The sequence below is a fragment of the Rhinopithecus roxellana genome, chromosome 5 (assembly GCF_007565055.1).
Source record: "Rhinopithecus roxellana isolate Shanxi Qingling chromosome 5, ASM756505v1, whole genome shotgun sequence".
NCBI lineage: Eukaryota > Metazoa > Chordata > Mammalia > Primates > Cercopithecidae > Rhinopithecus > Rhinopithecus roxellana.
Genome location: NC_044553.1, coordinates 159,754,622 through 159,765,694, shown reverse-complemented (window position 1 = coordinate 159,765,694; position 11,073 = coordinate 159,754,622). Strand labels below are relative to the sequence as shown.

General features: G+C 41.8%; 1 protein-coding gene across 3 annotated transcripts; it reads right to left on the bottom strand.

Annotated features, from left to right (window-relative positions):
- Positions 1 to 8,888: 8,888 nt before the first annotated feature.
- Positions 8,889 to 9,818, bottom strand: LOC104654512 (calponin-2-like). Of its 3 annotated transcripts, none has more exons than XM_030931444.1 (2): positions 9,429 to 9,818; positions 8,889 to 9,311 (listed from the first exon to the last, which is right to left on the bottom strand). In XM_030931444.1, exons 1-2 carry the CDS (start codon positions 9,816 to 9,818, stop codon positions 8,889 to 8,891), a joined length of 813 nt encoding a protein of 270 aa, XP_030787304.1. The 3 variants fall into 3 exon arrangements, with proteins under 3 accessions (XP_030787304.1, XP_030787303.1, XP_030787302.1); XM_030931443.1 differs by having other exon boundaries at positions 8,889 to 9,428; positions 9,462 to 9,818; XM_030931442.1 differs by having other exon boundaries at positions 8,889 to 9,818.
- Between the last annotated feature and the right edge of the window lie 1,255 nt (positions 9,819 to 11,073).

The window sequence follows — 11,073 nt, the reverse complement described above, 5'->3', positions numbered from 1 at the left end:
ATCAAGGTCAACATGAGCAGTGATAAGTTACATTGGTAATACATACCCTTGACGTGATATAACGAGAATAGCACTTTACTTCTGTGATCTTCCTCCCCCAAACACGTTACCTCATTCTTATCATGACAAGAACATCAGATCAATCCCAATTGAGGGAAAGTCTACAAAATACCTCATGTATACTCCTCAAAACTCTCCAGGTTATCAAAAAATAAAAACAGAGCCCGAGAAACTGTTACAATCAAGAAGAGCCTAAGGAGACATGATGACTACATGAAACAGAATCCTGGGACAGGAAAAGGATATCGGGATATCGGGGAGAAAGTGAAGAAAGTTCACTTTTAAATAGAAAGCATACAAATAAACTACAGACTCGAATCAACAATAGCATATCAGGCCAGGCGCGGTGGCTCACGCCTGGAATCCCAGCACTTTGGGAGGCCAAGGCAGGCAGATCCCCTGAAGTCAGGAGTTTGAGACCAGCTTGGCCAACATGGTGAAACCCTGTCTCTACTAAAAATACAAAATTAGCCAGGTGTGTTGGCACACACCTGTAACCCCAGCTATTCGGGAGGCCGAGGCAGGAGAATCACTTGAACCTGGTTGCAGTGAGCCGAGATTGCACCAATGCACTCCAGCCTGGGCAACAAGAGTGAAATTCTGTCTTTAAATAAACAAATAAATAAATAAATAAAATAACATATCAATAGTGGTTCATTAATTGACAAATGTATCATACTAATGTAAGATGTCAAAAACATGGGGAAATTGGGTGTGGGTATATGGCAACTCTCTGTACTATCTTTAGAATAATTCTGTAAATCTAAAACTGTTCTAAAATTAAAAGTTTATTATTAGAAATTCAAAAAAAATTCAAAAAGAGAAGAGAAAGAAAGAAAGGAATGAACTGTTGGTACATGCACCAACCAGAACGGATCTCCAGAGCATTGTATTTTATGTATAAAGTCAATCTCAAAATCTTCATACTATATGATTCCTTTTATGTAACACTTAACAATGACAAAGATATAGAAATGGAACACTTAAAAATGACAAAGATATAGAAATGGAGAACTTGCTAGTGCTTTCCAGCAGACAGAAATGGAATGGGTTGTACAAACTGCTTGAATAGTGAATAGTTACGTGAGTCGGTTGTATGAAAGGGGCAGCACAAGAGAGCTTCTTTGTATAATTGGTGATTACATAAATTTGTGTATGGAATCAAATTGCACAGAACTGCATACACATGCATATACACAAATAAATGCCTGTGAAAATTGAACAAGGTCTGTAGTCTAGTTAACAGCATTGCACCAATGTCAATTCCCTTGTTTTGATACTGTGCTAGAGTTAGCACCCTTAAGGGCAACTGGGAAAAGGGTATATTGGAGTCTGTGTTCTGTTTTTGCAATTTCCTATAGACTCCTGTGAGTCTATAATTATTTTTTAAGTTAAAGTAAAAGTCTGAGTACTCCAATAATGGCAGAATAGCTTGTAACAGACTCTCTTTTCTCCTGACAATAATTACACTCTGGACAAAATATAAAAACAGCCATGTGAATGAATATTTAAGAACAACCCGAAACAGGCTAAAACTTAAGAGGATGTGACACCTAAAACAAGGAAACATTAGATGAGATGTATGTTTAAATGATGTTTCCCCAAGAGACACTATCCAGTGTGTATCACATGCAGGAAAAAGATTAAGCAGAGAGTGACAGTCTAAAGAGGCTGCTGAATCGGACGCCTGAGTTCAGAGAAACCATAGAAGCTGAAAGTGAGGGAAGAAAGGAGAGAGTCATGGGGTGGAAGGAAGTATCCCCAAATCTGCATACAAATGCCTCTTCAAAATCTTGGCTAACTCCTAAACTGCTTATGTATGAGTAAAGACTCTAAAAATCTCAGTGAAAAGCAGCACCTAGAAGTCTGAAACATCCAAGCAGAGATTTAATCAGCTGCCCAGTTCAGGAGAGATAGAACTTGAAGTTCCATTTTTGAAACGTTATCCCTTTAACTGAAACCAAAGAAGAGCCACACCTTATGTGTAGGGACCGTGTTCCAGGACTAAGGACCACACTCTAGGACTAAGGGAAAAATGGGAAGGAACTTGCCCTTTGAAAATCTTAAAGCAAGCTTCTCCCAGATCAAAGTAATGACTGCCACTGATTTATTTGCCTGCCAAAAAAAGGGAAACACTCTTTAAAGGAAAATAATAGAATCCAGAGCTTCCATGATGTATCGCCTATAATGTTTATTGTATGGTCAAAAATTAATAGTGTAAACCAAACATAAAATTCTATGTGTTTCCCAACCAACTGAATGGACTCCTCTCTTGGCCAAGGGGATCCCAAAGAAACCTGAAAAACTAGTTTAGGCCATGACAGCAAGTGGAGATCAGACATGGCCCATTATACCCTTCCCCCTTTGGAATTAAGGCACAATGGATCAGCATTAATATTAATATGGAGATCATAAGAAAAACAAAACAGACTCTTTGTACCCACTCCAACCTGACTCTGGTATAGCATCCCATGACAGATAGTAGACCCTGAAGGAAACCAAAGTATTTTACCCCAAAATATATTTTCTTTAACATATTTTGAAATGCCCCTGCAAAGCCATCTTTTGTAGGGGAAATGTTCATTCTGTAGAGAATCTCTTTTCCTTACTAGGTCTTTTCCAGAGAGTCTGACCCCATTTAAGGTCCTATAGACACTTACCATCTATTCTCTCTGAAGCCTGTTACTTGGAGGCTTCACCTACATAACAAGAACCTTGGTTTCTGCAATCCCCCTTATGTTAACTCAAGCATTTCTTTATTCTGACTTCAACTCTTCAGGCAAAGTTTAACTTTTTCAACCAATCACCAATCAGGAAATCTTTGAATCCAGCTATGACTTGTGAGCTACCCCCACCCTTCTTCACTTCAAGAAGTCCTGCTTTTCAGGCTGAACCAATATATACTTTACATATACCGATGTGTGTCTTTGCCTATAACTTCTGTCTCCCTAAGATGTATAAAACCAAGCTGTAACCCAACCACCTTGGGCACATGTTCTTAGGACCTCCTGAGGCTGTGCCACAGGACATGGGCACTCAAATATGAGACTCAGAAGAAAGCTCTTTAATTATTTTACAGAGTTTGGCTTTTTGGGGGTCAAAAGTAGGCATGCAAAGCAGCAGAAAAATGTGACTCATAATCAAAAGAAAAAAGCCAGTCAAAAGAAGCAAACTAACAGATGACCCAGATATTTGAGTTAGTTGACAAGAAGTTTAAGTAAATTTTTTGCAGGAAAAAGATGGATATATTATGTATATTCCCACTGTAATGAGAAATATCAGAAGAGAAATAAAATAGAAAAAACGAATCAAATAATACTTTGGAAACTGGACAATTCAGTGTCTGAAATGAACACCGTATTAGATGGCAGACTGGAGACTCCAGAAGAAAGCATCAGTGAACTTGAAAATAGGTCAATAGAAATTAATCAAATTGAAACCTAGAAAAAAAGTTAAAACTTCAAACAGAACTCAACATGAGACAATGTTAAGAAATCTAATATATATATGATTGGATTCCTAGAAGAAAAAAAAGAGAAAATGAAGCAGAAAAATATGTGAAGTATTAATAGCCTCCCCAAAATCTAAATTTAAGTAAAAACTCTAATATACAAATCTGAGGATCTCTGTGGGCCTAAACAAGACACATACAAAGAAAACCACACCTAGATATACCACAGTAAAATTGGGAAAACTGAAGATAAGAGAAATCTTAAAAGTAGTGAAAGAAAAATGGTGCATTACGTACAAGGTAGACAATGATAATAATAACAATGGACTTCTTGTTAGAAATAATAGAGGTCATAATGAAAGGTTCTTGTATCGGTTCCAACCTCCAGAGTGTGCCAACAGACAACACGAGGTGGTGTGGAGCAACATGCTGTTTTAATGAACCCCTGGGTTCAGGCAGGCTGAGGCCTAAAATGGCGTCAGCCCCAAATGAGGAAGGGGCAGGGATTTTATAGACCTCTGCAATCAGAAAGTGTCCCAGTCTCACGTGACTGCTAGGTAGTATCCCGACAGCCTCTTTCTCGATCTTCAGGGGTACCTGTCTTCCGGCCAGGGTAGGTGTCTTCAGGTGAGCTCTCTTCCTGCTTCTGCTATCTTGCTGACGTTCGCTGCTAGAGCAAGTGGCCTTGCGCCTTGGGACTGGGCCTGAAAAGGGGGGAGTTACTCATCCCTTCAAACTTTCAGGCCCCGGGGAGAATCTTTCACATAACAATAGAAAAACATCTTTAAAATACTAAAAGAAAAATATGGCCTTCCAGAATTCTGTCTCCAGCAAAAATGTCTTTCAAAAATAAAGGAGACTTTCAGTTTCTAGTCAGGCATGTAAGAAGCTTAGAAGTTGCCATTCTATCCCAACATGTAAAAAAACGGAAAAAACTGCTTTCAAAACCAACAACTTGTTTGAAAATCAACAATCTTCTTACATCTGTACAAGAAGTGAGATACAGGGCCCTCCTCTTCCCCCCCCTGATTTGGAAAGATTGATAGGCAAATTCAGATATTCAAAACTTACTGGAACAGAAACCCATTCACTGAAACCTCATGTGAACCAGTGCCAGCATAGAAAAACCTAAAGTGTAATCAAAAAATTGCTGGAGGCTTAGTCTGGACAAATCTGAGAGTTAAAAATTCTAGGAAGACCCAGTTATGGGAGCAGGAGGGAACTATTTTGTGAGTTTTACCTCGAGAACCTCTATCAGGTCCTCATAGTGAATACTGGAGAAAAATTCCCTCCTGCTTCTGGTAAGGAAAGGGGAAAGGGAACCATTTTTATATATATACTAGAGCATTATATTTTTCTTAACCCCCAAGGTCTGCCCTCAGGAGAAACTGTTTGACCAGAGCTTAACCTGCTGGGGTTTTATCAGAGCCTAACTAACCTAGGGAAAGGGAAATAACTATTTTCAGCCAGCTCTATCCTTCTACATGGAGGAAGGGAAATACCTAACCCCCAAAACTGGTTCTTTGAAAAAAAAAAAAAAATCAATAGAATTGGTAAACCTCTAGCCTGGTTAACCAAGAAAGAAGACACAAATTACTAACATCACAAATGAAACAGAAGCCATCACTACTGATCCCATGAAAATGAACAAAAAAGGAATGCTATAACAACTCTATACCTATAAATTTAATAATCTAGAGGAAATGAACCAATTCCTTGAAAAATACTCTGCCAAAACTCACATAACAAGAAACAGATAACCTGATAGGCCTATATCTATTATGGAAATTAAATGAATAAATAATAACCCTCTAAAACAGAAAGCACTAGGTCCAGATGGGTTCACCTGTGAATTTCTACCAGTCATTCAAAGGAGAACTTCTAACAGTTATCTACAGTCTCTTTCAGAAGATAGAAACAGTAAGAATACCTCCTAAATCATTCTGTGAGGCCAGCATTACTATACTACCAATTCAAAGACATTGCAAGAAAAGAAAACTACAGACCAATATTGCTCATGAACAGAGATACAAAAACCCTAAACCATACTGGCAAATCACATCCCACAATGTATAAAAAGAAGTATATACCACAACCAAGTGGCATTTATCCCAGGTATGCAAGGCTGATTCAACATTCAAAAATCAATCAAATGTAATCCATCACATTAACAGGTTAACAAAATTATGTGATCATATCAATAGATGCAGAAAAACCATTTGACAAAATTTAACACCTCTTCGTGATTTTTAAAACTCTCAGTAAACTAGAAATAGAGAGGAACTTCCTTAATAAAGAATATCTGCAAAAACCCTACAGCTATCATATTTAATGGTGAGAAATTTGAAGCTTTCCTGCTAAGATTGGGAATAAGTCAAAGTTGTCCCTATCACCACTGCTTTTCAGCATCATGCTGGAAGTTCTAGCTAATGCAACACGATAAAATGAAATTAAAAGTGTAAAGTTTGGGAAGGAAGAAATAAAACAGTTTTTGTTTGCAAAAGACGTGATTGTCTCTATAGAAAATCAAAAAGAATAGAAAAAAATCCTCCTAGGCATAATAAGCAATTATAGCAAGGTTGCAGGATACAAAGTTAATACTCCAAATCAGCTGCTTTCCAATACACCAGCAATAAACAAGTGAAATTTGAAATTTAGCACCCTGAACATGAAATACTCAGGTATAAATCTCACAAAATATGTACAAGATCTACATGAAGAAAATTACAAGACTCAGATGAAACAAATCAAAGAATGGCCAGGCATGGTGGCTCACACCTATAATCCCAGAAATTTGAGAGGCTGAGGAAGGTGGATCATATGAGGTCAGGAGTTCAAGACCAGCCTGGTCAACATGGTGAAATGCCATCTCTACTAAAAATACAAAAATTAGCTGGGCTTGTTGGCACATGCTTGTAGTCTCAGCAATTCGAGAGGCTGAAGCAGGAGAATCACTTGAACCTGGGAGGCAGAAGTCGCAGTGAGCCAAGATTGCGCCCCTGCACTCCAGCCTGAGTGACAGAGTGAGAATCTGTCTCAAAAAAATAATAATAAATAAAAAAATAATAACCCAATAATGGAGAGATATTACATGTTCATGGATAGGGAGACTCAATATTGTCAGTGCTTCCCAAACTGATCTGTAGTTTTAACGTTATCCCATTAAAAATCCTAGCAGGTTATTTTGTGGGTATCAACAAATTGAATCTAAAGTTTATATGGAAAAGCAACAGATCAAGATAGCCAACACAATGTTAAAGGAGAAGAATGTAGTTGGAGGAATGATACTACCTGACTTCAAGATTTATTGTAAAGCTATAGTAATCAAAACAGTGTGGCATTGGTAAAAGAACAGACAAGTCAATTAGTGGAACAGAATAGAGAGCCCAGAAGCAGACCCATACAAATGTAGTCAACTGATAAAAGAAGCAAGAGCAATATAATGAAGAAAAATAATTCTTTCAACAAATGGTGCTGAAACATCCGAATTTCCACATGCAAAATAATGAATCGAGATACAGATCTACATCCTTCACAAAAATTAACTCAAAATGGTCACAGACTTAAGTGTAAAATGCAAAACTATAAAACTACTAGAAATGACACAGGAGAAAACTTCAATAACCTTAGGTTTGGTGATGACTTTTTAGATATGACCCCAAAAGCATGGCCCATGAGAGAAAAAATTCATAAGTTGGACTTTGCTAAAATAAAAAAATTCCCAGCTTGGGCAACATAGTGAGACTACATCTCCATTAAAATTTTTAAAATTAGCCAGGCGTGGTGGTGTATGCATGAAGTCCCAGGAGGCTAAGACAGGAGGATCACTTGAACCCAGGGGTTAAAGGCTGCAGTGAGCTATGAATGCAGCACTGCACTCTAGCCTGGGTGACAGACTGAGACCCTGTCTCAAAAAAATAAAAATAAAAAAATTTCTGCTTTGCAAAAGGCATTCTCAAGAGAATAAAAAGAAAAGCCACAGACCGGGAGAAAATATTTTCAAAAGATATATCTGATAAATGTCTTTTATTCAAAATATACAAAGAACTCTCAAAACTCAATAAGAAAATGAACAACTTTATTATTATTATTATTTTTCTTCTTACAAACAGAGGTTTTATTGCGTTTGGTCCACAATTGTATTTCACATTATCTCATGGAGCAGGGCCCCTTGGTGGGGGTCCCTGTGCAGTACTTGGCGGGGCGTGTGGCCGGGGGAAGATGGAGCAGTATAGTTTGTCGAGCCCAGAAAGGAGGAGGGTTTGGGGGCTCCTTAAAACCTATTGAGGGGCCGGGCACAGTGACTCACACCTATAATCTCAGCACTTGGGGAGGCTGAGGCGGGTGGATCACATCTGAGGCCAGGAGTTTGAGACCAGCCTGGCTAACATGGAGAAACCCCGTCTCTACTAAAAATACAAAAATTAGCCGGGCATGGTGGAGCACCTGCAGTCCCAGCTACTCGGGAGGCTGAGGCTGGAGAATCGCTTGAGCCCGGGAGGTGGAGGTGCAGTGAGCCAAGATTGCGCTACTGCACTGTAGCCTGGGTGACAGCCACAACTAAAACAAAACCTACTGAGGCCAGAGTGGGTTGGGGGGTGGGGGCAGCATGGAGAGGGGATCAGGCTTAGCCCCAACAACTCAGAATTTCACTTCCCTGTACGGCCTTCACTTTCCCCACCTGGCCCCGGGGGCAGGTCTGAGGGTCTGAGGTCTGCTGGTCCTGGGGAAATCCAGTCACTCGGGAGCTGGAGATATTTAGCATCATGGCCAGGCCCCCTTTCCCAGGTGATTGATTTCCCAGCACCTTCTCCACTGTCCCTGCCCCATTCCTCAGGAATAAAAAACAAAATGTATTTTTCTTTTGTGAATACTTCCTGAAACTTGCAGAGAAACCACAAACTGCTCAGCTGACAAAAGGGGGAAGAGGCGAGGCAACCAGAAACCTTTGGGAACCGGTTAGTCTCTTCTCCCCAGCACAGCCTGAACGTGCCAGCAGGGACCCTCGCCCTACACGCCCTACACGTATCGGGGTATGGCCTTGACCTCCCTCCCCCACAGCCCGGTGGCTCAGCCCTGCAAAGGACCAAGGCAAAGGGGAAAAAAGCTCTGCTGCCTGATCCCACGCTGCCTGATCCCACGCTGCCTGATCCCACGCTGCCTGATCCCACACTGCCTGATCCCACGCTGCCTGATCCCACGCTGCCTGATCCCATGCTGCCTGATCCCACGCTGCCTGATCCCACACTGCCACTCACAGACCCTTGGTTGATTGGCAGCACTGAACCGGCTAAGAAAAAAAAACAAAGATGGAAACACAGAAAAACCTAAAAACCCAGACGGGGAGACTATGTGGGAAGAGAGCGTGCTAGGAGCCTCAGTAGCTGGCCTCCTCCTGGTAGTAAAGGGGATATTCAGGGACCTCCCCCGGGTCCGGGCGGTCGCTGGTGCCTGAGGGAGCCCCATCGGCCACTGTGCCTTGTGGGCAATACCTGGGATCATATATCTGTCGGCCCAGGCCAAAGACCTGGCTGCTCTGGTTGGCGCCCTGCGTGTAGCCCATCTGCAGGGACATGGAGGAGTTGTCACACTTGTCGGTTCCCAGCTTGGTGTCATAGATGTGCCGTGGCATCCTGGGAGCCGTCATGCCCACCTGGCTCGCACACTTGTTTGTGCCCATCTGGAGGCTGATGGTGGAGTGGTCCATGGGGGGCAGGATATGGTTCTTGGGGTCATAGAGATGGCTCCTCGTGCCATACACAGTCATGCCCGACTGGCTGGCGCATTTGTTGGTGCCCATCTGCAGCCCAATGACACACTGGCCGGCCTTCATGGTGGCGTCATCGAAATTCCGCTCCTGCTTCTCCCAGTACTTGACGCCAATGTCCCCCCAGCTCTGCAGCCCCTTAGTCTTGGCCTTCCCCGCCAGGGCGAGTAGAGACACCTGCACCTGTGTCATGTTCCCACTTTCAAACAGGTCGTTGGCCTCAAACAGGTCCACGGGGTTCATGCCGTAGCTGACCATGGCCTTGATGAAGTTGGACAGGTTTTCTAGCTGGTGCCAGTTCTGCATGGAGCGGTTGATCTTGGGGACGGAGCCCGGCTGTAGCTTGTTCATGAGTGTGCATAAAATAGTTCCGTCCTTCAGGCCCTTCTCGAAGTCGGGGCCGATGGAGAGGCCGGTGAGTCCCTCAATCCAGGTGCGGAGCTCTGCCTCCTTCTGGGGGTCATATTTGGACAGGAGCCAGTTCTTGACCTCGGCCGACAGCCCGTACGAGGGGCCCTTGTTGAACTGCGTGGAGCTCATGGCTGGCTGGCCGGCAGCAGGATGGGGCCAGACGGAACCACAACTTTATTTTTTAAATGGGCCAAAGACCTTAATAGACACCTCACCAAAGAAGATATATAGTTGGCAAATAAGCATAATGAACTGATGCTCAACATTATACATTGTCAGATAAGTGCAGATTAAAACCACAACCAGATACTTCTACACGCCTATTAAAATGGCCAAAATCCAGAACACTGACAATAGCACGTGCTGGTGAGGATGTGGAGCAACAGGAACTCTCATTCATTGCTGCGGGAATGCAAAATGCTGCAGTCACTCTGGAAGACAGTCTGGCACTTTCTCACAATGCTAAACACACTCTTACCATACAATTCAGCAATCACGTTGAATTTACTCACAAGAGATGAAAAGTTATGTCTATGCCAAACCTTCACGTGAATGTTTATAGACTCTTTATTCATATTACTAAAACTCGAGAGCAGCTAAGATGTCCTTCAGGAGGTGAATGGATAAGTAAATTGTGGTATGTTCAGACAATGGAATATTATTTAGTGCTAAAAAGAAGTGAGCTATCGTAAAAAGACATGGAGGAACCTTAAATGCATATTACTAAGTGAAAGAAGTCAATCCACTGAAAAGCCTACATGCTGTGTGATTCTAACTGTATGACACCCTGGGAAGGGCAAACTATGGAGACAGTATAAATAGCAGGGGTAGGAGAGAGGGAGAGATGAGTGGGTGAGGCACAGAGGATTTTTAGGGCAGTGAATGTTCAGTATGATATTATAGTGGTTATTATATACTATAGTGTTATTATAAATTTGCCCAAATGCATAGAATGTACAACATCATGAGTGGACCGTAATGTACACTACGGGTGGAATGCTGTGTCACTGTAGGTTCATCAACTGTAACGAGTGGACCACTCCGGTGGGGGATGCTGATAATATGGGAGGCTGGGCATGTGACTGGCGCTCAGGAGGTGTATGTACCATCTCTGTACCGTCTGCTCAATTTTCCTGTGAAACTAAAGCTGCTCTAAAAAAAAAGTAAAGTCTAATAAACATGAGAGAGAAATAATGACATTCTTCGGGAAATGAAACACAAGATTCTTTGCCAACAGACTTGCGCTACAAGAAATGCTAGAGGAATTTCTTCAGTCCGCAGGGACACGATAATGAGTGAAAGTTGTGCTGTGCAGGGAGGAATGCAGAGCGTTGGAAATCGTTACTATGTGCATCAATGGAAAATTGTATTTTTCTAATTCCTT